At 47.2% G+C, this 27,471-nt stretch overlaps 1 protein-coding gene across 1 annotated transcript in view; it reads left to right on the top strand.

Moving 5' to 3' along the window:
• Nucleotides 1-902: 902 nt before the first annotated feature.
• Nucleotides 903-27,471, top strand: part of LOC147011149 (RILP-like protein 1) — a 34,785-nt gene continuing 8,216 nt past the window's right edge. The window contains exons 1-5 of the mRNA XM_085859259.1: nt 903-1,478; nt 15,034-15,175; nt 26,786-26,901; nt 27,009-27,203; nt 27,290-27,444. Of these exons, the coding sequence (XP_085715385.1) occupies nt 1,110-1,478; nt 15,034-15,175; nt 26,786-26,901; nt 27,009-27,203; nt 27,290-27,444 (977 nt within the window). The 5' untranslated portion in view covers nt 903-1,109. The remainder of the gene's footprint in view (nt 1,479-15,033; nt 15,176-26,785; nt 26,902-27,008; nt 27,204-27,289; nt 27,445-27,471) is intronic.

The raw sequence follows: 27,471 nt of genomic DNA, 5'->3' as shown, positions 1-27,471 counted from the left end.
TAGATTTAAAAAAAATGATTCTTCACCATTGAGAGATAGGGCTAAAGATGATATACAGCATGATATCTCAAAAAGTTGTGGACGCATTCAGACAAAACTTGGTGGACACAGGTGTGTGACGAAGAATTTGTTCGATTTTGGTGAAGATCTGGATCTGATAATTTAATAAAGTGATTCTTCACCATTGAGAGATATAATCGGGCTAAAAAGGATATAGTCCTGTATCGCATGATATATCAAACTTGCCTGGTGTTGCCTCAGTGGTTGGGGTGGTGGCTTAGGATCCGAGGGTCCTGAGTTGAAGCTCCGTCGGCCACTGAATTAATACATCAGGGGGTTGATTCAGCCTGTCATCCTTCCGAGGTCGGTGAAATGAGTACCAGTTCCAGTGCTTGTACTGGTAGAGGGGCACTGCATCAGCGACACAGTCGCGCTTCAAGAAATGATAGCTGCCATACGACCACCACCACCACCACACATATCAAACCTGTAATTGGCCCGATATGTTCTCGTGGATCAGGCATTTCGTGGTGGAGGTGTGTACCCTTCCGAGTGCCCTTCCAGGTGTGTTTGTGTTTGTGTTGGGGATGTGCTGCAGGCAGGACGGGCCAAATGCCCCCCTACTTGCCTCGCTGTTCCAAGTTTTGAAACGATTTGAGTGAAAACGTGTCCGTGGGTATTTCCGGCTGTGAACATCGACAAGAAAACTCGGAGGGAGACGACACCTCATCCAGGTGTTCATGAAGACAGGTATTCCAAAACGCCGTACTCTTCCTTCATTGGGCGTGTTTGTTTGTGTTCCGAATCGAATGATTACTCGTCCCGTGTCCCGTGTCCCGTTACGTGTGCTTATTCAACGGCCGACGTCACGTGATGCTCCATTTCGTCACACGTGCAGACAAACGGTCTCGGCGTCGAACGGGTTAACGAACCACTCCGAGCCACCAAAAGCGGAAGAGCAAACGTTTCGTTTCGGAGCTTTCGAAATGACTTCATAATAGGCGTGGTTGTCGTATTGGTTCTATATTCTTTCGAGCAACTCACATGGTCCCTCAACGCACCATCCACCTGCAGCTCACGACGGACGACGTGGCGTCATTGGTCACAGCATGGAGGGATTGGAGCACGACCAGGTGGTGCTACGCTCGCCCACGAGTTTCCAGGTGACGGAGCGAGAAGGTCCTCGTGCTGCGGGAGACTCGTGCGTGTTCCACAAGGACGTGTCCGACCTCACGGTCGTGGACGTGTACGGCATCGCGGTGGCGCTCCGCACGGACCTGGCCAGGATGGTCGAGGGGCACGGACACGCCGCCGTGGAGCCCGTGGTGCCGCGACTCGTCTGGGTACTGGAGGCTCTTGAATCGCTGGTGGAATCGGGCGGCGAAGCGCGGAAGGAGAACGAGCGGCTGCACGACGAGCTCGAACGGTTGGTCCAGGAACGAGAGAAGAATCGGCGGATGGAGAGGCTTCGCCAGCAGGTAGCGGCACGTGGGGGTTACGTGCGGTGCGTGCACACCTGGAGGGTAACCATGTAACTCGTGTACAGACACCTTTCTACATTTCACACTGCTTTGACCACTTGAACCTTTTAAACCTCCAGACTTGTTCAGCTGTTTCGACCTGATTTGTCTTCATGTGCAGCCTGTGCGTGCTGATTGCATCACCGGTTGAGAGCGTGGCGTTGCCGCTGATGCAGTGCCCCAGTTTACCGGTGCTCATTTTGCCGATCTCGGAAGGATGACTAGTTGAGTCAACCCCACCTGGTGTTTATTCAACTGCTGATGGGGGCTCGAAACTCGGGACTCTTAAGTCCCAAGCCAGCCACCTTCAACCGCTAAACCAACATCAGGGTTTTTTTCGAACCTGTAGATCTTTTAGAATCCTTACACCTGTTTTGACCCCAAACTACGATTGGAACACACCCCTTTGACCCTTTGACCCTCTGACCTTTTCAGTCCTTAGACCCCTTTAGATGCACAACACAAAACCATCTACAGTCTTCTTGTAATATACAGATTGTAAGTTTTTTTTTGTTTTTTTTTCCAGCAAGTAAGGTGCAAACTCCATCCACCCATGGGTGGGGACACTGCTGGTATATTGTAAAGGAGGAGATAACGAGGGCATCTGATAGAGATGTTTAAGATGATGAAGGATGTAAACAGAATAAGTGCTGAAGAGTTGTGTTTTTTTTGCAGACTTAACAGTGATGTGACCAGGGACCGTCGCTTTAAGTAAAGAAGATGACGGTTAAGTTGACATTAAGGCAAGGGTCTTTCACTCAGGGCAGTCGATGCACCGAATGGTCTCCACGGAAAGATGGTGGCAGCAGAAACAGTTGCTAGGTTTCATCCACAATTCGATAGGTACCGATAAACATGGCTGGTGGAGATTGAGGGTTCCATTGAAGTTCCTTGTGAAAGATGTTCATTGGAGGATGCTATCAACCGCCGTGGGAAGCGAGGCCAAGAAGTTGATGTTTCCATTGTTGCCCCTTCGTCCTCTTTTTTTTTTTTTTTTTTTTTTTTTTGCTTCGTTGAAAGGTTGATGCTCGAGACATCAGCTTCTCCTTGCTTCCCATGGTGGTTAGTATACGACAATCAACATTTTGGGTGGTGGTGGTGGTGGGGATTGTCATGATAGCATTGTATGGTGGTGGATTATGAGGGATTCCTCTGATTTTAATGAGACTTTGGTCGACATGGCATGAAGATGGTAATTCGGTGAGGCAGGGGCACCAGCCCAAAGGGAGGAGCAGTAATCCATTGAGCTGTGGATGGAGCAGTATTGTAGTCGAGTCGGAGTCAGTCCAGCAGTCCCGAGTCAGAGTCTTTGGCATTCCAAGTCGGTGTCCGGAGTCATGTGCTGAAAGTTTATGTAAAGTGGCAAAAACTAGTGAATTTATTTGTGCTTATGTATTACGTAAATGAAGACAAAATATCAAAACCGACCAACAGTGAAATTTGCTGCTTGTATCAGTTTTATTCCATGTTTGGGCCCTCTTGCTGTAGCTTGCTCATTCTTGCTGTAGCTTGCTCATTCTTGCTGTAGCTTGCTCATTCTTGCTGTAGCTTGCTCATTCTTGCTGTAGCTTGCTCATTCTTGCTGTAGCTTGCTCATTCTTGCTGTAGCTTGCTCATTCTTGCTGTAGCTTGCTCATTCTTGCTGTCGCTTGCTCATTCTTGCTGTAGCTTGCTCATTCTTGCTGTCGCTTGCTCATTCTTGCTGTAGCTTGCTCATTCTTGCTGTGGCCTGCTCATTCTTGCTGTCGCTTGCTCATTCTTGCTGTCGCTTGCTCATTCTTGCTGTAGCCTGCTCATTCTTGCTGTAGCCTGCTCATTCTTGCTGTAGCTTGCTCATTCTTGCTGTAGCTTGCTCATTCTTGCTGTAGCTTGCTCATTCTTGCTGTAGCTTGCTCATTCTTGCTGTAGCTTGCTCATTCTTGCTGTAGCTTGCTCATTCTTGCTGTCGCTTGCTCATTCTTGCTGTCGCTTGCTCATTCTTGCTGTCGCTTGCTCATTCTTGCTGTCGCTTGCTCATTCTTGCTGTAGCTTGCTCATTCTTGCTGTCGCTTGCTCATTCTTGCTGTAGCCTGCTCATTCTTGCTGTAGCTTGCTCATTCTTGCTGTAGCTTGCTCATTCTTGCTGTAGCTTGCTCATTCTTGCTGTAGCTTGCTCATTCTTGCTGTAGCTTGCTCATTCTTGCTGTAGCTTGCTCATTCTTGCTGTAGCTTGCTCATTCTTGCTGTAGCTTGCTCATTCTTGCTGTAGCTTGCTCATTCTTGCTGTCGCTTGCTCATTTTTGCTGTAGCTTGCTCATTCTTGCTGTAGCCTGCTCATTCTTGCTGTGGCCTGCTCATTCTTGCTGTAGCTTGCTCATTCTTGCTGTAGCTTGCTCATTGTTTTCTCATTCTTGCTGTAGCTTGCTCATTCTTGCTGTAGCTTGCTCATTCTTGCTGTAGCTTGCTCATTCTTGCTGTGGCCTGCTCATTCTTGCTGTAGCTTGCTCATTCTTGCTGTAGCTTGCTCATTCTTGCTGTAGCTTGCTCATTCTTGCTGTAGCTTGCTCATTCTTGCTGTCGCTTGCTCATTTTTGCTGTAGCTTGCTCATTCTTGCTGTAGCCTGCTCATTCTTGCTGTGGCTTGCTCATTCTTGCTGTCGCTTGCTCATTTTTGCTGTAGCTTGCTCATTCTTGCTGTAGCCTGCTCATTCTTGCTGTGGCCTGCTCATTCTTGCTGTAGCTTGCTCATTCTTGCTGTAGCTTGCTCATTGTTTTCTCATTCTTGCTGTAGCCTGCTCATTCTTGCTGTAGCCTGCTCATTCTTGCTGTAGCTTGCTCATTCTTGCTGTGGCTTGCTCATTCTTGCTGTAGCTTGCTCATTCTTGCTGTAGCTTGCTCATTCTTGCTGTCGCTTGCTCATTCTTGCTGTCGCTTGCTCATTCTTGCTGTAGCTTGCTCATTCTTGCTGTCGCTTGCTCATTCTTGCTGTAGCTTGCTCATTCTTGCTGTCGCTTGCTCATTCTTGCTGTAGCTTGCTCATTCTTGCTGTCGCTTGCTCATTCTTGCTGTAGCCTGCTCATTCTTGCTGTAGCTTGCTCATTCTTGCTGTAGCTTGCTCATTCTTGCTGTAGCTTGCTCATTCTTGCTGTAGCTTGCTCATTCTTGCTGTAGCTTGCTCATTCTTGCTGTAGCTTGCTCATTCTTGCTGTCGCTTGCTCATTCTTGCTGTAGCTTGCTCATTCTTGCTGTAGCTTGCTCATTCTTGCTGTGGCCTGCTCATTCTTGCTGTCGCTTGCTCATTCTTGCTGTAGCTTGCTCATTCTTGCTGTCGCTTGCTCATTCTTGCTGTAGCCTGCTCATTCTTGCTGTAGCCTGCTCATTCTTGCTGTAGCTTGCTCATTCTTGCTGTAGCTTGCTCATTCTTGCTGTAGCTTGCTCATTCTTGCTGTAGCTTGCTCATTCTTGCTGTAGCTTGCTCATTCTTGCTGTAGCTTGCTCATTCTTGCTGTAGCTTGCTCATTCTTGCTGTAGCTTGCTCATTCTTGCTGTAGCTTGCTCATTCTTGCTGTAGCTTGCTCATTCTTGCTGTCGCTTGCTCATTTTTGCTGTAGCTTGCTCATTCTTGCTGTAGCCTGCTCATTCTTGCTGTGGCCTGCTCATTCTTGCTGTAGCTTGCTCATTCTTGCTGTAGCTTGCTCATTGTTTTCTCATTCTTGCTGTAGCCTGCTCATTCTTGCTGTAGCTTGCTCATTCTTGCTGTAGCTTGCTCATTCTTGCTGTAGCTTGCTCATTCTTGCTGTAGCTTGCTCATTCTTGCTGTCGCTTGCTCATTTTTGCTGTAGCTTGCTCATTCTTGCTGTAGCCTGCTCATTCTTGCTGTGGCTTGCTCATTCTTGCTGTCGCTTGCTCATTTTTGCTGTAGCTTGCTCATTCTTGCTGTAGCCTGCTCATTCTTGCTGTGGCCTGCTCATTCTTGCTGTAGCTTGCTCATTGTTTTCTCATTCTTGCTGTAGCCTGCTCATTCTTGCTGTAGCTTGCTCATTCTTGCTGTAGCTTGCTCATTTTTGCTGTAGCTTGCTCATTCTTGCTGTAGCCTGCTCATTCTCGCTGTGGCCTGCTCATTCTTGCTGTAGCTTGCTCATTCTTGCTGTAGCTTGCTCATTGTTTTCTCATTCTTGCTGTAGCTTGCTCATTGTTTTCTCATTCTTGCTGTAGCTTGCTCATTGTTTTCTCATTCTTGCTGTAGCTTGCTCATTCTTGCTGTAGCTTGCTCATTCTTGCTGTAGCCTGCTCATTCTTGCTGTAGCTTGCTCATTCTTGCTGTAGCTTGCTCATTCTTGCTGTAGCTTGCTCATTTTTGCTGTAGCTTGCTCATTCTTGCTGTAGCCTGCTCATTCTTGCTGTGGCCTGCTCATTCTTGCTGTAGCTTGCTCATTCTTGCTGTAGCTTGCTCATTGTTTTCTCATTCTTGCTGTAGCCTGCTCATTCTTGCTGTAGCTTGCTCATTCTTGCTGTAGCTTGCTCATTCTTGCTGTAGCCTGCTCATTCTTGCTGTAGCCTGCTCATTCTTGCTGTAGCCTGCTCATTCTTGCTGTAGCTTGCTCATTCTTGCTGTAGCTTGCTCATTCTTGCTGTAGCCTGCTCATTCTTGCTGTAGCTTGCTCATTCTTGCTGTAGCTTGCTCATTCTTGCTGTAGCTTGCTCATTCTTGCTGTAGCTTGCTCATTCTTGCTGTAGCCTGCTCATTCTTGCTGTAGCTTGCTCATTCTTGCTGTAGCCTGCTCATTCTTGCTGTAGCTTGCTCATTCTTGCTGTAGCTTGCTCATTGTTTTCTCATTCTTGCTGTAGCCTGCTCATTCTTGTTTATTGTTTTCTCATTCTTGCTGTAGCTTGGAGGCAGGAGCACCAGCCCAGAGGGGAGAGCAGTACTCCATCAGGCTGCGGACAAAAGCTTTATAAGTGGTCAGGAGCTCAAGAGGGCCGAGGAAGGACTTAGCACGACGGAGGATTCCCAGTCGGAGACTGGCTTTTGAGGCGAGGTTGGAAATGTGACTTTCCCAGGAAAGGTCATGGCAGATAGTGAGACCCAGAAGCTTGAAAGAAAGGACTTCTTCCAGAGGATTGTTGAGAAAGTGGATGGGGGGGTTTTCTAAACGGTCCTTTCGAAGAGACATAGTGAGAGTGTGAGATTTGTCCGGATTGAAAGACATGTTCCATGTGTTGGACCAGTTTGTGATTTTATCCAGATCTGCAGTGAGCGAAGAAGCTGCTGCTTGCCATTCTGAGGGATGACCAATGGTACAGCAGAGGGTGGAGTCGTCGGCAAAGAGATAAAGAGGATTTTCCAGAGAGTCCGAGAGATCATTGATGAAAACCAGAAAAAGAACAGGGCCCAGAACGCTACCTTGAGGAACTCCGCCTAGACAGGAAGAGGGGATGAAAGAACTCCATTTAGGGCCACACGTTGACTGTGACAGGAGAGGAAGTCTGCGAGCCATGTGTGGAGATGGCCTTGAATACCATGGGAAGAGAGTTTGGTGAGTAGGGCAGGGTCCCAGACCGTGTCAAAATCACGTGATATGTCCAGGGATACGGCTCGGATTTCATGTCTGGCATTGAGGACCTCCATCCATTGTTGGGAAAGCAGAAGCAGCATATCCAGGGTAGAGTGACCTGGTCTGAAACCAAATTGATGATCGGAAATCCAGCCATTGGAGAAGAGGAAGGATTTAATGTCTGAAGCGATGATGGATTCCATAACCTTGCTGATGATTGGGAGAAGGCTGATTGGTCTGTAGTTGCAGGGATCTGTTTTTGCACCTTTTTTGTGCAGGACAGTGATGTTTGCTGATTTCCAAGCAGATGGCAGATGACCTTGAGTGAATAGAACAGAGACAGGGTGAGCAAGAGCAGAAGAGCGGGTTTTTAGGACACGTGGGCTGATGCCGTCTGAACCGGTTGCAGAATCCGAGTCGAATCTTGGTGTAACTTGCTCATTGTTTTCTCTTTCTTGCTGTAGTTTGCTCCTTCTTGCTGTAGTTTGCTCATTGTTTGCTCGTTCTTGGTGTAGTTTGCTCATTGTTTGCTCGTTCTTGGTGTAGTTTGCTCATTGTTTGCTCCTTCTTGGTGTAGTTTGCTCATTGTTTGCTCGTTCTTGGTGTAGTTTGCTCATTGTTTGCTCCTTCTTGGTGTAGTTTGCTCATTGTTTGCTCGTTCTTGGTGTAGTTTGCTCATTGTTTTCTTTCTTGCTGTAGTTTGCTCATTGTTTGCTCGTTATTGGTGTAGTTTGCTCATTGTTTGTTCATTCTTGCTGTTGCCCACTTGCTGTAGTTTGCTCAAAAACTGACGCAATAAATGAGGACAAAAACTAAAAATGGTAAGTTTGATTCGCGATACCTTTTTCGGCCTTTTTGTTATTATTATTATTATTACTTCAATAATTAATTAAACATATAAATGTTCAGCTACGGATGAGTATTATGTGTAGAAATTAAACACACGTGTCTGGAGGTTAAATGTTGAAATAAGAATGAAAGTTTAATGAGGAATAACAAAGAAATTTGGTTGTATTTTATTGAAAAATTAATAATCGATGTAATTTTCAGTGCTCTGTAGTCAACAAACGTTACATTTTTGGTAAAATATGAGAGGTGGGAAACTCGTGTATTAAAACCGTAACAGCTTATAAAAAAAAAATAGGGACAATACCCCTGGGTGCTCACCTGGTAGAATAATGATACTGAGGAAGTCAACGTGGGACGGAATCGACAAAATGTACCAATGAACCAATGTTTATAGCAAATAGGTATTTTGGGGAGCAACCCCCCCCCCCCGTAAATGTCCTTGGACCCCAATTTAAAATTTTTATTTCTTTATTTATTTTTTTAATGTGAGCAAACCTTAGTACATCATTGGTGATGAAGGTTGTGGTGAAGTTTCATTGAAATTGTGTGTAATTTTGGAGAAGAAAGCAAATGCTTATTTTGGGGTGCAACCCCCTTAATGAGTGCAGATTTTGTTGCGGTCAATACACCCTCGTTCAGCGTCAGACATGAAGCTTGTGGCCAAGTGTCTTCAAAATCGTGTGTTTGTTTCAAGTGGTTAATTACTGAAGTGTTGACAGACTGACTCACTGACTGACACACCTCGTTGACATAAGCTCACCAGACTAAAGTCCGGTGAGCTAAAAAGACGTCAGTGCTTTCAGCGGCTTAAAAACAAACAAGCAAACAAACAAACATTGAAAACATTGCAAAAAAAAATAATAATAAATGCACTAAACTTCACATAGATTAGCCACTCCGGATTGCCAGGATCAAATTTGAAAAATATGGTTTTTAAAGATTAGTTGTTATTTTTGGGTGACTTACTGACGAGGAAATGGTCTCACCATATTTAGATGATTTGGTAGGTTATTTAATCCATAAACAGTGTTTAAAATCTTTAATATTTCTCATTATTTATGCTGTCATTAGTTTTTTTTATTTTTATTTTTTTGTCTAACAGGAACATCTGATCACTATCTGTTCTGGTGTCCATGCCTAATTCGCATTGTGATACGAGTTGTTTTCATATTGCACTTGAATTGTGGAACCCTAACTTTAACTAACCATAACCCTGATTTATAAATGAATGTTTATCAGGATTACATGTAAATACCTAACCCTAACACCTTGGCCCTGCAAAACAAACCCTGTAATCAAGAAAATATGATTTATAAAATTGAAAAAACAAATCTGCTGAATATAAATTCATCAATACACCTGTGACTGTTTTTCTCTGTCTGAATGTTCGCCGAGTATGATCGCAGTACCTCTTTGACCCAACATCCGTGGGACTTTTCTTCCTGGTACTATAAATGGCATCCTTTGTTATTTAGAAGGTATTTTCACATCTTTTGCTAATTTAGTGTGATGTATCTTGTTAAAAGGTTAGAACATGATATGGAAAGGATGGCCCAAAGAACCTTTTTACTTAAAAAAAATTATTTCGGAAAACTTTTACTGTACTCTAAATTTTTGTCGACTTGAGCTGTAATGGAGCCCGAGTCAGACTCCAATTGGCATTCCGAGTCTGGACTCGTACATCACTGGGATGGAGGCCTTGCGAGTTAGAAATGGTGTCTTGATTTTGTGGCTCCACTCTGAGTTTGAGGTCGGTGGTTTGAACCCAGGCCGATTTATACCAAAGATTTTAAAACTGTTACATGCTGCTTCTTTGCTTGACACCGAACTTTTAAAAAGGACGAAATGCAAACATTAAAACAAGACAAATCACCTTAGGTTGGCAATCACAGCACAGTATTTGATGGGCCTAATTACCTTGTACATCAACATTAAAGTTCCTTGTGAGGGAACTTGCATTATTAATTCTTATTATTATTACAAAAACACCTGCTACTTTTGGAGGGAGTGGGGGGGGGCAGGATAGTGGGGGAAAATATATTTCTTTCCATGGTGAATAATCCCCCCCCCCCCCCGTCTGTAGCAGGGATCAGTAAACCATTTGTACTGTGACACGGGTTAGGAGAAAACTACAGGAGAAAACCAAGTCCCCCACCCCCCTCCCCCACATTATTATTTTATTTTTATTTGGTGGCCATAACCTGACTGGGTACTACCAACATCTATGTAATTTATTTTATTATGCTCAAACAGGAACACAAACACGGGTAAAAACTTTATTAAGTCATAAAAGGTGCCCTTAATAGGGGAGGGAGGGGTAAGTTGCCACCATTTTGGGTTTTTTGGTTATTATTGAGATTTCATCAAAGCTAACCAACAAAAATGTGATGGTGCAGAAGTCTCTTATCTACCATTCATATCCTAGTGATTCTGCTTCTGATTGGGGGGAGGGGGGTGGAAGAAGAATGTATTCATTAAAAAAAGGGTTTTGTGGTTCAATTTGCCCCATAGATGTTCCAAGTTGAACCATCAAATGGGGTAAGATGATCGCAGTGGTTCAACTTACCCCCATCACATCTGAATAATACAAAGGACCAAAGTTTTGTATTTTACACTTTAAAAAAAAATATATATATATTTAGACACATACAGTGCAGTTGCTAGACATAGTGACACTACTGCAGATAGTTATCTACTAGTCAGTCAGGTACAATGACATTTACCAAGGGCTTTACCTGTAAGACACTCGATTGATTTTCCGGTTTGTGCAAATGCTGTCGCCGGAAAATTTCCCACACAAACAAAACCAAAAAGAATAGTCTGCACTCACTTGTGCATGTTTACTCTCACATTCCAACCATGGGATCAGCTGATAAACAAAGCAAACGAAAACCACTCTCAACAAAGTGTGGTGAAGAAAATCCTCATTCCCTCGGTTAGAAATGTTTCACTCACAGAGAACACTATTGAGCCCAGCCTGTTTGAATGTGCCCATTTTTAGAGGACACTAGATGACCCGTGAACCTGTTGGGTTCTCGTTGTGACAGCGGTTGATGAACAAAATCATTTCAAGAAAAAAAGAAAAGAAAAAAAAAGATAGCTCCAGTGAACTATACCACTGAGGTTGTTTGCATTGATCAAATTCTCCCGGAGAGTACTTGACTGAATCGGGAAATGATTTCTTAATAATTTTTTTTCGTTGCCCGATTTGAACGAAACTTGAAACTGCACACCACAGGAGAATGGTGAGTAAGGTGGCCCTAAAAATTTTGCACTATCGTGTCCTATTTTGGCTGTATTTCGGGAACATACATACATACATACAAGATAGAGTTTTAGTTATATATAGATAGATGAAACATTGCATCAATATTGGACACAAATCTTCCAATTGCTCTTCCGGTTCGACCTTCTTTACCTGCAGTCAGGATCTTTCTAATTCTGCATATCGGGACCACGTCTGGATCTTCAACATCAGGCTTTCTGTACCGATTGGTCGTCCCCATTGTTCGCGAACGGTCAGTTGATACCTCCAGATCTTGAATTCCTTCTACTTGTACCACATAGTAGCATACATTTTTTGTTGCACTCGTATTCCACCAGCATAAATTTGCCTGCCTTGATCTGGTTGGTGGTAATACATGGAGCTTTGTCAACTGCAAGTTCTTCTCGCTTTGGCGTTTCCTCGTCACTTGAGTGATCTGATAGCTCTGGCTCTAGATCTTTGTCCGATGATGTTTCAAGTTCAGCCAGTTGGAGTGACTTCCTTCTTTTTTGGTTTTTCAGTTTTCTTTCTCGACTTCCATGGCCTGCTTCTCCGGAGTATCTCTGATCATGGCAGCTTTTAATCTCTTGCATCCACCATCCTTTCACTGCTTTCACTGGTACTTTGGAAATGGCAACATCTTTCTCGGTGACACGTAGGTACGATAACGTTGCTTCATGTTCTCGTACCTATGTGTCGGCGACACAAGCCATCGAGAGCAGGGTTGTAATAAGTTTTTTTTCAATGGTCCATTTAAACCTACACTCTTGTCACGAGGTTGCAATTTGTGTGAACAGTGTGGTGGTGGTAGTGCTAACGTGTGTACACCATTTGCTTTTGCCAACGTGAGAGCCTTAGTGCGAATATGCACCTCGTGATTGTCAAGGATTAAGAGAACGGGCTTCTCGGTGGTGCAACTTGTGTGCTTTCTGAAATGAGGTCGACAAGTCTCACTGAATATTTGCGTGTTCATCCAGACTTCTCAGCACAGTCGACTTGTCTTATGGGAGCAACAGTGATGAAATGCTCATCATACCTGGCCCTGGGGAATATGAATCTTGGTGGCACAGAGTTTCCAGCTGCATTTGCTGGCTGCCATGAGTGTCACAAATTCGCCATGCTCTTGTGCAGTGATGGAGCCAACCTTTTCTGACCAGTCTTTGTCACCACACCCTGTGAATCTTGCACCGTGGTCAATGTTGTTTACAAGGAAATCCAACACAGGTGGAGGCCGTTCAGTCCATCGTGCCTGCACGAACACCATCCTAATATATCGACACAAGATCCAAGGAAGAAAATGCAAAATTATTTATTTATTTGTTGATTTATTTATCGATTTATTTTAAGTTTTTGAAGTTTTTTTTTTTTTTTTCCTTCTTCCCCTCAGGGGAGGGGGCATGGGCTTGGTTAAAAGCACACACCACCCCTTGATGAGACCCCCCCACCAACAGCACTCCGAACACATGCACACAATCACCCATTCATGCTCAAACTACCTAAAAGTCCTGTCAACATCCCCATACCCCTCTATCTCCATAACTTCCAGGTTCCTATCAAATTCTAATTTAAACTTATGTACTGTTTCTGCTGCTCCAACCTTTCCAGGGAGACCATTCCGTGCATTAACTACTCTGAGTAAAAGTCCCCTTCCTTACTACCGTCTTAACTCTACTCTTCTTTCCTCTCGAGCTATAGCCCCTGTTCCTATCACTGTTTACTGTTGAATAATTCATCTTCACTTATTTTATCTCTACCTTTCATTATCTTAAACATCTCTATCATATCGCCTCGCAACCGCCTCCTTTCTAGTGAATAAAGCCCTGTCTCCTTCAGCCGCTCCTCCTCGCTGAGTCCAGCTTGGCCCAGAATCAATCTCGTAGCCCTGCGCTGAACCCTCTCAATGGCATCTATGTCCTTCCGGAACTGTGGTGACCAGAACTGCACACAATATTCTAGATGTGACCCTCACTAAATTCCTGCACAATGTTAACACCACCTCTTTTGGTTTATAGATGGTCCCCCTCCGAATACAACCTAAAACCACATTTGCTTTACCTATAGCTACCTGGCACTGTGCTGCCTGTTTACCTCCTGTATCTATTACCACCCCCAGATCCTTCTGTGTGACATGTTCCAAAATTACCCCTCACATCCTGTAATCTCTATTTTCATTGTTCTTTCCCATCCCCAACACCTTACACTTGCCCAGGTTAAATTCCATCTGCCAGTCTTTTGCCCAATCTACACAAGTATCAATACTTTCCTGTATCTGTTCACCACCCCCTCTGCTATCCACCTTATCTCCAAGCTTTGTGCCATCTGTAAATTTGGAAAGCTTACTCTTTACTCTACTATCCAAATCGTTGATGTAAATAATGAATTGTAATGGTCCGAGTACTGATCCCTGAGGCATTCCTCTACTTACATCCTCCCAGCAAGACATCCTCCCACTCACAGCCACTCTTTGCTTCCTACCACTAAACCAGTTTGCAATCCAACTCGCTACCTGACCAGCCACTCCACAAGTCCTCACTGTGGCTAACAACCTCCGATGTGGTACCTTATCAAATGCCTTCTTAAAGTCTCGATATACCATGTCCACTACCTTTCCCTCGTCCACCCAATCAGACACTGCTTCATAGAACTCTAAAAGATTTGTTAAACAGGAACTAACTTTGGTAAAACCATGCTGACTACCTTTAATTAGTTTGTATTTATTTAAATGGTTCCTTATTTTCTCCCAAATTATTGTCTCCAACACCTTCCCCACAACTGAAGTCAAACTAACAGGTCTATAGTTCCCCAATTCTTCTCTGGATCCTTTCTTAAATAATGGTGTTACATTTGCTACTCTCCAATCCTCTCCTGTCCTGACTCCAGTGAACTATTGAAAATATCCGTTAACATCTTGCTTACCTGCTCAGCCACCTCCATCGATACTCTCGGGTGCATATTATCTGGACCCGGAGCCTTGTCCACTCTTAGGTTACCGAGCTGTTCCTTAACTTCCTCCACTCCAACCTGGATCTTCTGTAAAAGCCCTTCCTCATCTCCTTGATAGATAAAATGTATTGTAAATGTCTTGAGGGTCAAACTTGCAGTTGGAAATGCATGATATCTGCGTTTTATAAAGATGAAATTCAACAAAGAATCAACAGGCCTTCCAATACAACCAGAGGGAACCTTCCGCATGTCTTTGCGAAGCATCGATGAGTGGATTGTTAACTACCAAATTAATCAACAAATACAAAAGGGGAAGATTAATAAACTACCAAATGGAGTAAGTTGAACGTACTGTTCAACATCCAGTGCAGTTAATACATGAGTGCGGCTTGTACTTCGCCCGGTGGTCTTCATATGTTCCAGTTCTCTTCTTCCACTACACTACAATGGAATCATTGCTAACAAAACGTGTCTTCCACAATCGAGTTTGTTTTATCTTTGCTTTAAAAGTGACGAGCAGATTAAGTGTATCCGATTGTAATTTGATATGGTCCTCGGAATTTCACAGCTGCGGTTTATACACGAGTTTGTTTTTTCAAAAATATCACTACTTAGGGAGTGCGGTTTATAATTGTAAAATTACGGTAGATTATTCTAAGTTCAGATTTGGCACAAAGTTGGACGATGCCGAGTCGGCGGATGGATATGGAGGCCAAGTTCGATCTCTGGTTTACCAAAAAGAGATCGGAGCTGTTGCTGAGGTCCACAAGTTTTAGAGACTGAACTTCTTCAAAAGGTTTGTTTAAGAAGTAGATAGGAGGGTTCACCAGGCATCTAAACAATGTTTTGAGGTATTATAGTATTTTTGTTACAAGATGATTACATAATGATCACACAAAAGGCAACTTGTACTTGGGTGCAGGATGCAGAACAGTGTGAAGACTCGTTGCGTGAAGAGGCACAGGAACTTATTAACAAGGTTGCTGCACTCGAGGAGCAGACACACCACTTGCAAGTTGAGCTTCGCCACCAACAGGAGCCACACAGGGTTGTAACAGTTGAACGTGAGACACTTCTCTGATTATAGCTCACCTTTTATTGAAAGGTGCGTGCGTGCGCATCCTTGTCCATCCATCTGTCATGTTGTATTCTAAAGGGTTTCTGCGGTGCAAGAATAATAAAAGTGGTTCCGTTGAAAAGCTAATAATCTATATCTTGGAATAAAAATGTGTCCATTTAATGATAAAAATGCCTGTTTTAAAAGCCCTTTTTCTGGAACGGTAGAAGAAGCAGGATTTGGAGCTTTAATGTAGCGGTTCTGACGGTACAATAGCAGGAAACCTTTTAGAATAAAGTATGATGGACAGGGAAGGAGCACATATAATTATATGTCGTAATACTTATTGAAGCAATAGTAAGGTATATCCTCGTACACGAAAGTAGTACAGAAACAACCACCACCACAGCCACGACAATAGCAGAAACAACGTGAAATAAGATAACTTAAAAAAAAAAAATTTTTATATTTTATTTTGATTATTATTGTTTTTTTTTTAATTTTTTTTGGTGTTTTACTTCATTTTACATTCTCATAGACATAGATGTGCAATATGTTTGTGAAGTGCAACATACTGTGTCCTTCGGTCTGTTAGTCCATCATCACTTCAGTCATTATCGCTTGAACCAAACACATGATTTTGATGAAACTTCGCCACAAACTTCATATCTGATGCCGAACGGGGGTATATTGATCGCATCAAAATCTGCGTTCATCAAGGAGGTCTACGGGGTTGTTGTTGTTTTTTTAACGCCCCCCCCAAAAAATATAGGTATTTGCTCTCTTCTCCAAAACTACACAATTTTGATGAAACTCAACCATAACCTTCATCACCCATAATATACCAAAGTGAATTGACCGCATCAATATCTACATTCATTAAGGGGTCTGCAGGGGGAGGGAGGGTTGAACCCCCCCTGTTGAGTGACTGTTGCTCCTGATTCTGGTGATCTTTAGGACAGGTGGTCCTATTTTATTTTATTTTATTTTTTTGTTTGTTTTTGTTATTTCCAGCAAATACAACAAAGTGCTTTGCTGATGGGGCTATTCAGGTGGGTGGAGAAGGATGGAGGGAGGGGAAGCTAGGAGTGGGGGGAGGTACGAGGGGAAGCTTGGAGTGAGGTGGGGAGCGCGACGCCTCACCAAATGTTGCTATACACTGTGGGAGGGATTGTGAGGAGGTGGTGGACGGAGGAGAAAAAAAAATGGTGAGTGGGTGGAGGTGAGGTTAGCGAAGAGAATGATGTTATGGTTAATGACACACTCGTATACACTCGCACTCATTGAGCTTTCAGTACCCAGCGATTTTTGGCCAAAACGATGCAGAAATCAAGAAAATGACCAAATACCAAGATTTCAAAAATTTAGTGAAAATATCCTGTTAGTTGAAGATATCCAAAATTGTATCGGTGCTCATTAGCGAAAAAGGAATGATGAATAAGAAGCTTAAAGAGATCCCCCAAAAAAAAACATCCCAGGGAATATTCCTACAACCAAACTACAGTTGGAAGCAATCCGGGGCTCAGTGACGATCTTCAAAAGAGCCCTCGGAACAAAACTTTGAGAACTACAAGGGCACTCGTTCGAGCGGATACCTCCGCCACGTAATGCCTGATCCACGAGAACATATCGGGCCCAATCAATACATGTTTTATATATCATGCTATACAGTACTATATCATTTTTGGCTCGATCTCTCAATGGTGAAGAATCACTTTAGAAATTCTAATAGTCGGATCTGGATCCGGATCTTCACCAAAATCTAATCAGTTCATCCTTGTCACACACCGAACCTGTCCACAACTTTTTGAGATATCCTGTAAACAAAGACAAAGGTGTGAAAACATGACCTCTTTCGCCTTCGGTGGCAGAGGCAACAACACGACGTCACACCTTGGTCCATGGTTTGTGACCGCTCTTACCAAAACGGAGGTGGATACTTCGAGACCTGGGAGGACTCCATTCCACCTTCTGGAACCCAGTCCATGCGGAGATGACCAACAACACACATGCCGGGGCGAAATTCCGTTGTGGCAATGCAGTTTACATGCATACACATACACACGCATAAATTACATTAAAAACGACAAACACAAAGATTTACCTTTAGAGTTATCTAAAAGAGGAATTCAAGTGGGAAATTAGCAAAATTCAATTAAACAAAAAAATCCAGCCACAGTACACAAAATGTCAGTTTATGCCTTCACAACTACAACAAGCATGGCAACCACGAGGTCGATGGACCTTATTGTTTTTATATGTATTGTTGCAGATTCGCGCCCGCCGGCGTGCGAACGGCCACGTAACTCGAATCGCGGCACGTCGCCCACCGGACGGACAATCCAGTCGTGACCCTCTCGGACTAACGCCGGGAACCAGTCACGGGTGGACCTTTCGGTCTCACCACGATCGTGCCAATCGGCCCCCGCGTGGGATAGGGTTGCTCGCCAAATTCGACCTACCTAAGTACCCACACGGAGGGTAGACCGGGCGATCGCACCTCGCCGCAGGTCGACTTCGGACACGGGCCACTTTAAGCGACCCGTTCCGTACTATCGGGATAACCGAGCGGTGTTATTCGTCGGCCTCGACGGTTCGATTAATTATCGGGCGTTTTAGCCCACTACCAACCCTTTACGTGAAGCAAGATGGAGATTCAATGAAAGAAAAGACGAAGCGAAGCGGGAAAACAGTTCAACATGAAGCACATTTATTTCGCGATGAACGGAAAGCACACATATACAATTCCACCGAAAGCACATGTAAAAGAAGAAGACAATGCAATATTACACAAAAAGCAAATGCAACAATGCAGATCTAACCGACTACCGGGCACACGGCAACACTTATACAATTTTACTTCAGACGGCGCCGCCAACACATATTCCCAAAGCAAAAGAAAAGAGAACCACCCTCCAGGATGAGGGGGGTAGGCGGGCCTGGGGCCGAGACCGTGCCGGGCCTACCGTCTGATGATGAGACGCGGAGCGGCGGTGGTGCCTCAACTCCGCGGGCCTCGCGGACAGTGTCTGGTAGGGGGTGGGAAGGGGGCCCCCTTTGTCGCACTATCTCAGCGCGGGGGGAAACAGGAGGGGGTTGCTGATGCTTGGGGGAAGGAGGATATCATCCTGTCTCGGGTCCCGCGGCGAGCGTCTCCTCCTCCACCTCGGTCGCGTTGCTGGTCTCTCCCTGTGCCGCTCCCGGCACCGACGCGAGCACCCCCTCGTCCGCCTTCGCCGCCGTCACCTCTCCACAGCTCCGTCCTCTTCACTCTGACTAGTACCACTTCTTTCCAGCTCCACCGACGACTCTCTTGAACTCCGCACACTCTCAACTTCCAACTGAACTGACGAACGCAGCCGTTTATATAAGCCCCGTGGCTTCGCTCTTTCACCCTTGACCCTCTGCCTCCGACCCTTCACCTCTCTAACTGGCTCCCCATTGGACCGAGGAAAAGTGGGCGTGAATGCTTTTTGATCCATGTATTTGCATATAGCGACCGCCCTCCAACGCCCTGGAGGCGGGCCAAATCGCCCCTCGCTCACCGATTGGACGGAACAAAAGTGGGCGTGAGTCATTTTTGATCCGTTTTCTGCGGAAAGTCCGTGATGTTTTTGAACACGCTGCTCGGTGCGCGCCCCGCACGAGTCCAGCATCGGCGCCCACGAGTGGCGCGAGATGGTGTGGATGAGATGGTGGCGAGTTGTGACGGTAAAGGTCGTGGCGGTTGTGGTGAAGCGGCGTTGTGGTTGGTGGTTGTTGTTGTGAAGCGGCGTTGTGGTTGTTGTGTGATGGCTGTTGAGACGTGGTTGGTGGTGGTAATAATGGCGGCTGGTCCAAAATAAAGATAGTAAAAGAAAAACGGCTATCCTGAAGAGTCGCAGCCCGCATGAATGACATTTATTCCCTCTAGACAACGGGTTTGGGCCTAACTACACATATACTTACCGAGATATCTCACCTAAGGGACCTGAATGGTGGTTTGTGAATTTCGTCAACCACAACACTACCCCCTCCCCTTTTTACAGACTCGTCCCGAGTCGTCAAATTTTCGTGTGCCATCATGTGTAGTTTTCCCCCAGTACATTTTACCTACGGATCCCTGAGTGCGACATTCATGGTATTCGTGTCCCCAAAATAAATAACCTGAGGGCTGAGTAACTACCTAAACAAACTCACTCACACGGACGACTTAAATAAAATTGCCGGCGCTAAGACAGACATGCCGGGGGTGCACTCATATGTACAGTACATCTTACCTTAACTTACAAATTTTACACTAAACCATGGCCCAGGATCAATGAACTCTGCAAAAAGAAAGCAGTTAGCAGGGAGCCAGGCTGCTCGCATGCAGTCTCTGGCTCAAACAATGCAGGTGACAGGGAACGTGGCTGGCTGCTCACACGCAGTCCAAGGCCTTCCCTTTTGAACTGAACGCAGTGAACCACAACGGTGCATGGGCTGCACAAACGTAGTCTCCGTGCCAGCTCAAGTGGCACACGCAATGAACACAACGAATGGATGGATGAACACAAACACTGTGCACGGGCCGCCAGTGCAGGCCCGTGTTGTAGCTGCCAACAGGGCAGTTCTCGCAGCTTGCAAACTGTTGCCTTGATCCTGGCGCACATGGCAATGAACAGGGGGGGGGGGCAAAGCAAAATTGAACGGGGCTGGTGAACAGGGGCAGTGGGCATGGCATGGCAAAGGCGAGCAGGCAAACACAGCCCGCAGAAGAAGGCCGCTGCAGGCAAACACAGCCGGCAGACGAACTGGCCGGCACAGGCCTTGAAGAAAAACAGCCAGCCGGCAGATGAAGTGGGCTGGCACAGGCCTTGCAGCACAGCAGCTGCAGACGATCCAGCCGGCACAGGCCTCGCAGCAAAACAACAGCTGCCGATGAAGTTGGCCGGCCTCTGCCTTGCAGCAACACAGCCAGCAGATGAAGCTGGCCAGCCTTTGCCGTTCAGTGGAGGTTGGTGGAGGGAGTGCGGTGGTGCTGGCCACTCGGAAGGCGGGCTCGGACCTACCCTACGGTCTCCCTCCCAACCTATCGCCTTTGCCTGTCACTGTACATACCCACTCCCTTAATTTGTCAAACCCCAATTTAGCCCCAACTTATTTTTTTTTAAATTTCCTTTTTTTTACTTCCCCACTATAAATCGTCCCCTAACCCCCTTTATCGTCCTTGTTCGGCTAACCTATCCTGTCACCTAGCCTACTCCCAACCCCTACGTTCCCTTCCCGGAGGGGAATAAGGGAGAGCTAGTGTCCTGTGTCGAGGCCCAACGAAGCCTCAGAATGGCCTCCCCAGAGTTCGGCGATCTATAACACGAAGTGGGTCCAGCGGCCCACAACGAGAGCGAGGGGATGGATGGTGCGGAGGGGTACATCTCCTAATCTACCCTAACCATTTAACTGTTAAACTACCCCGGGGCTTTCAACAAGCGCCTCTCGCTTAAACTATTGGTTCTAACAACCCAGATTCCCGTCGCCTGTGTTGGTGTCCTCACAATTTTGGGCCTCGCCCCCCAATTTTCTCTCCGTGCCCTCGCACGGTCTCATGGCTGGGACACGTGGCCCCCTTTGGCAGGCACGACCCTCTGCCGAATCTCCGACGATGGCACCCCCGGGCACTACACTGCCTCCGAGCCTACCAGCTCCCTAACACCGGGTAGTGCCCCCCATGGCACCTCCCCTGAAACGCACACGTGGCAGGCTGGCTTCCCAGGCCCCTTTCCGAGGGTCACCCGTGCCCACAACACTGCCCACGTGGCTAATGGCGCCCCGGGCCCCCGCACCAAGCAGGCGCACCCGTGCCCACTACGCTATCCCGGCCCCCCATGGGCCCTTGGCCTACCACGGCCGACGAGCCTGGTGCCCGGGGTACCCACTCAGCGATACTCACCTTTCGCAGCCACGCTCCCAGCCCGTCAACAGGGCTCCTGCACCCCTCCAAACGGGTTTCGAGCCTACTTTCCCACCAACAACAAAACGACCTCCATTTTGTAAATTTGACTAACCCCCTAACTCACTCTACACTGACCCCGGGGTCCCTTGGGCGGGAGTCACTTCTCCCCCCAATCACTCATCGCACCATGCATTCCCCATTCGCTCCACTCACACAGACCCGCTGGCCTCACTCACTCATCATGTACTCACCTCACAACTCTTCAACACACACACCACTGAACTCTGCCATCCTTCTAACTACCTCCCCTAACTAACTCGTGCTCCCACGTCGTCCCTTAAACTACAGCACGTTCCTTTTAACACTACGTAGCTAAACTACGTCCCCTCTACACATTCACAAGTCTGTCACTGTCTCCAAATAAATCATTTTATTTCCCAACCTAAAGCTCACTAAATCCCTCTACCTAATCCATTCCACGGACTCCATGAGGACTTACCCCTGCCCCATGAAGTCGGTCTAACTAAGCTAACCCTTCCCCCTAACTAGTTTCCATCCTGTGCCCAGGTAAGGGGGTCTTCCACCCCTTGCCCAGGAATCCTGTGCAGCCGAAAGTGAGGCTTGTTTTTTTTTTTTTTTTTTTTTTTTTTCCACATGCGCAGCACCAGCGCAGCAACTCAGAGCTCGCGCACTTTGCACCTGCCCGTGACGTCATGCAGCTGCACGTGTACCTCGTCCCTCCCTGGACGGTACCATCCGGCAGGGATACCCCTCCTGCCGGATTCCAACCCCACGTGCAGCCATGACGTCACTGTGCGCATAAAAAAAACACAAGCCCCAGTCTCGAGGGGTTCCCCACGCGAACACATGTGCTTTGCCCGTTGGAGCTTAACACACACGATCGCGTGGAGAACCCATCCGGTCCAAATCCATTATCCTGCCTAAACTTTGTCCGTCCGCGGGATCGGCAAATCCACCGCGTGCGTTTCCGGACCAGGACTTCACTCTCGCAAGCGAGCACGTGGTTGCCTCGTGCGTTGCACAGCACGGACCTCGTGCTCACTGCTGGGTGAACCCGGCACGGTCCCCGAAACAACTACAGCCGCTACCCGGCTTTCTTTCCTCACATGTCGCCGTCGTCGCCATTCGACCCACGCACACCTGCGTGTTACGACGCTCACACTCCATTCCATTACATTCACACCGGGAGACGCGGCTGCGTGCTCCCGCATGCCAACCGACATCTCCCTCTCATACCGCTCTCTCACACACACGGTCTCCCTTGCATAAACCATACCACTCACACGTGGTGCTCCATTCACTCGCGGCCTTCCACTCACTCGTGCCTCACTCACACACGCGGGGGAACTCACCCGCCGTGCCTCATCCACACACGGCATGCTGGGAAGCACGTACACCGGCACAATCGCCACCACACCACTCACACACGGGGTCGCTTCCACACACGGGGACGCACTCACACCTTGCACCACACACACAGGGACAACTACACTGGGGATTTGTGTCCCCACAAGGGTCTCTGGGGCCTCTATACCCCCCAAGCTCTCCGTGCACCTGTCCACAGCACCCGTCCTCTCGACCTCGCAAAGCACGACCGAACTCACCTGGTCGTGACTCGCCTCAAGGGGGCATACTCCCTCCCCTCGTTCCTGGAGGAGGCTATCCCGCTGCTCGCACCGGGTCCCTACACGCTCCGCGAGCTCACCCCCATTGTCCTCCACTACCACCGTGTGTGTGTGTGCGTCACTTACCCCGTCTTCATCGTGTAGTCTTCACTCTATCGTTCCCATCTCCCGTGTCTCTGCCAACTCAGTCACCTCTTCACCCTTTACCTCCCTTGTCTCTACTATTTTTATTTCCTTTGTCGTCACCTCGTGTCTCGTCTCACACGTTTTGGTCTCCCCATTTAATTTTTCCCTTTCGGTCATCGTCACGACCCTCGCCCAACACGCCCCCCGAATTATTTTTTCACCCGCCTCCACCGCGGGCCTGTCAGCCGTTTCACCCCCTCCCAGCTCGTTCGTTCCTACACGTGGAGTCGCCATTTTGAGTTCCCTGCTAACGGCCTTCATGCCCGCCTGCAGGCATCGGCCCATGTTCTGCGTCTCACCCCGCAGCTTTTTCATTTCCTCCTTCATGTTTGCTTCCATTCCGTTTATTTGCTTGTTCATTTCGTTTTTCATTTCATTTGTATTTGTATCCATCTTTTCGTTCATGTTCGCATTTATCTTCGCTGTCATTTCCGCATTCATCTTTTGTGCATTCGCATCCATCTTTTGTGTATTCGCATCCATCCTTTGTGTATTCGCATCCATCCTTGCTGTCATTTCCGCATTCATTTGTGCCAGCATGGTGAATAGCTGGGCCATGTCGGGTGCGCTTGGGTGAGCCGTTTCGGCAGGGGTTGGGGAAGGGTTTTGGTGGAGAGGGGGAGGGGAGGTGTCATACACCGCGGCCGCTGCCGCACCCATTTCGGGCTCTGAGTTCAGTTGGGCGAGTTCGTTTTCCTGTACAACCAACATTTCCTGCGCGGGGATTTCATCCTGAGCCATGGATTCTACACATTACTACACATATACATTTCTAATACCCCCGGCTCCCGCTCGCCTTGAGACGCCATCTTGCTTCTCGTAAAGGGTTAATTTAGCTCGCTCGTAATTTGGAGGGAATCGGGGGTCGCTTCTCTCACCCCTGGACCGATTCCCGTGAATTTTATTGGAGACAGGAGAGCCCGTTTTCCCGTTCTCCAATACCAGTGCCGCGAGGAGGGCGATGAGTTTATATCACATGACCTGACACCAGTGTTGCGGCTTCGCGCCCGCCGGCGTGCCAACGGCCACGTAACTCGAATCGCGGCACGTCGCCCACCGGACGGACAATCCAGTCGTGACCCTCTCGGAGTAACGCCGGGAACCAGTCACGGGTGGACCTTTCGGTCTCACCACGATCGTGCCAATCGGCCCCCGCGTGGGATAGGGTTGCTCGCCAAATTCGACCTACCTAAGTACCCACACGGAGGGAAGACCGGGCGATCGCACCTCGCCGCAGGTCGACTTCGGACACTGGCCACTTTAAGTGACCCGTTCCGTACTATCGGGATAACCGAGCGGTGTTATTCGTCGGCCTCGACGGTTCGATTAATTATCGGGCGTTTTAGCCCACTACCAACCCTTTACGTAAAGCAAGATGGAGATTCAATGAAAGAAATGACGAAGCGAAGCGGGAAAACAGTTCAACAAGAAGCACATTTATTTTGCGATGAACGGAAAGCACACATATACAATTCCACCAAAAGCACATGTAAAAGAAGAAGACAATGCAATATTACACAAAAAGCAAATGCAACAATGCAGATCTAACCGACTACCGGGCACACGGCAACACTTATACAATTTTACTTCACAGACGGCGCCGACAACACATATTCCCAAAGCAAAAGAAAAGAGAACCACCCTCCAGGTTGAGGGGGGTAGGCGGGCCTGGGGCCGAGACCGTGCCGGGCCTACCGTCTGATGAGACGCAGGGCGGCGGTGGCACCTCAACTCCGCGGGCCTCGCGGACAGTGTCTGGTAGGGGGTGGGAAGGGGGCCCCCTTTGTCGCACTATCTCAGCACGGAGGGGAAACAGGAGGGGGTTGCTGATGCTCGGGGGAAGGAGGATATCACCCTGTCTCGGGTCCCGCGGCGAGCGTCTCCTCCTCCACCTCGGTCGCGTTGCTGGCCTCTCCCTGTGCCGCTCCCGGCACCGACGCGAGCACCCCCTCGTGCGCCTTCGCCGCCGTCACCTCTCCACAGCTCCGTCCTCTTCACTCTGACTAGTACCACTTCTTTCCAGCTCCACCGACGACTCTCTTGAACTCCGCACACTCTCAACTTCCAACTGAACTGACGAACGCAGCCGTTTATATAAGCCCCGTGGCTTCGCTCTTTCACCCTTGACCCTCTGCCTCCGACCCTTCACCTCTCTAACTGGCTCCCCATTGGACCGAGGAAAAGTGGGCGTGAATGCTTTTTGATCCATGTATTTGCATATAGCGACCGCCCTCCAACGCCCTGGAGGCGGGGCCAAATCGCCCCTCGCTCACCGATTGGACGGAACAAAAGTGGGCGTGAGTCGTTTTTGATCCGTTTTCTGCGGAAAGTCCGTGATGTTTTTGAACACGCTGCTCGGTGCGCGCCCCGCACGAGTCCAGCATCGGCGCCCACGAGTGGCGCGAGATGGTGTGGATGAGATGTTGGCGAGTTGTGACGGTAAAGGTCGTGGCGGTTGTGGTGAAGCGGCGTTGTGGTTGGTGGTTGTTGTTGTGAAGCGGCGTTGTGGTTGGTGGTTGTTGTTGTGAAGCGGCATTGTGGTTGGTGGTTGTTGTGTGATGGCTGTTGAGACGTGGTTGGTGGTGGTAATAATGGCGGCTGGTCCAAAATAAAGATAGTAAAAGAAAAACGGCTATCCTGAAGAGTCGCAGCCCGCTTGAATGACATTTATTCCCTCTAGACAACGGGTTTGGGCCTAACTACACATATACTTACCGAGATATCTCACCTAAGGGACCTGAATGGTGGTTTGTGAATTTCGTCAACCACAACAGTATCAATGTTGAAGTGTGGGGTGGATTATGAAAGATCAGACAAAAATGTTAAACAAAGCGATGTCCTGGCAAAATATAATTGCATTTTCAGCAGATGAGACACCTCGCAAGGCACCCACCGCACGACCCAACAAAGGCGGAATCATACGTTTTAATCGATGTTGGATTGAAAGAACGTGTTCTTTTACTGAAACGAACAACCAAGCAGCTTGGTGAGGGCTCGCCAAGCGGCTTAAGCACTCAAGCAAGCACTCCAACGAAACGGTTCATACTGTAAGGAGCGGCTAAGTTTGGCAAGCAATGAGCAATCACCTATCTGTCATTAAACACACACCTCTCGGAGATGCCGAAATGCCAATATGTCAAAATTGCACAAATGAACACGCTTTTAGTTTTCGGAACTGCTGCTAAGTTCAATTCTGGAGCTTAAATTTTGACATTCAGCTTGATTTAAGAGATTCTCGAGGTTATAGCATGTGCAAAAATGAAATGAAACCACAACCGCTGGCATCTCTGGGTGTTTATAAGCATTGCAATATATCCATCAATTCGTAGGTATGATGATGAAGCAATCGATGATTATATGTGAGTAAAGTGGTAAATAAATAAACAAAACTTTGTCATTAAATCATTGCAATCTGCACCAACTCAAGGCATTGCTGAGTAGGCTGAACAACATGGTGAATTAAACCCCAGCGAGGTAACCAGGATGCATCTTCAGACCCTATCAAGAGCAAGGTGGCAGAGGACATGCCTGATGAAGGATATAATTGAATAAGGCTGTTGATTATCTTCCCAAACCCACAATTTTCACTCCTGCACTTCCTCGGAGTTCCTTAGTATGCATGCAAAGTTTCAGGCTGCTTGGTTTCAATGTTTTGGAGTTATGGAGGAAACGAAGAAACACACACACACACACACACACACACACACACACACACACACACACACACACACACACACACACACACACACACACACACACACACACACACACACACACACACAGTTATTCATATAGACTATATCACATTGTTTTTCTACTATATGTACTCTTGGTGTTAATTGTTACTCTATCGTTCCCTTGTGCCCTTATCCAGAGTCCGATGAGGAAGGTGCCCTACTTTCCCAGCTCAGATCCATGGTGCATAAGCAGCGGGAAAGATTGACCGCAACTTGTGATGAAGTATCTATTTGTAGACGAGAGATCCAGATGGTGAGGATCGGCAACAGATGTGGAGCTTTGCAATTCAGTCGAGAAATGGACTTTAATTGCATGATCTCAATGCGTCAGCCTAACAATGAATGTTTGGCCCACTACAGCTAGAAAAACAGCTTGCTGGGTTGACAAAGTCCAAAGGAGAACACCAACAGAAGCAAGTTGCTCTTGAGCAGCAGGTTTGTGGTCTTATTGAGGAAAATGCAAGTCTGCAGTCATCGCTGAGAGCGGCTGTCGAACTGGGTGAAGCTCACAAACAGCTCCTTTGCACGCATCAAGTCAATGATGACAGCCAACAGGTGAATGCACCAGGCTGTGAAACACGGAAGAGTGTGATGCTGTGCTGTATTGCTAACAGTGTACTTTGCAATGTGTGGTTGAGCAGGTTGATCCGACTGACTCGGATAAATACCTAGTTGATCCTAAAGATCGAGACAGAGCCCGATTTACACTGGAGGAAATGCAAGAGGTCCTCCAGGATAGACACGAGCTCAAAACAAAGTTTTTCTTCATTAAGGAAGAGCTCAAGTACTACAAGTGGTACGACTTCCTTATAACCATGAAAAT

This window comes from Eptatretus burgeri, chromosome 16, assembly GCF_056783735.1.
Source record: "Eptatretus burgeri isolate ZD-2024b chromosome 16, Ebu_testis_v1, whole genome shotgun sequence".
In the NCBI taxonomy this organism is placed as follows: domain Eukaryota; kingdom Metazoa; phylum Chordata; class Myxini; order Myxiniformes; family Myxinidae; genus Eptatretus; species Eptatretus burgeri.
This window is presented reverse-complemented; position numbering and strand designations above follow the sequence as displayed.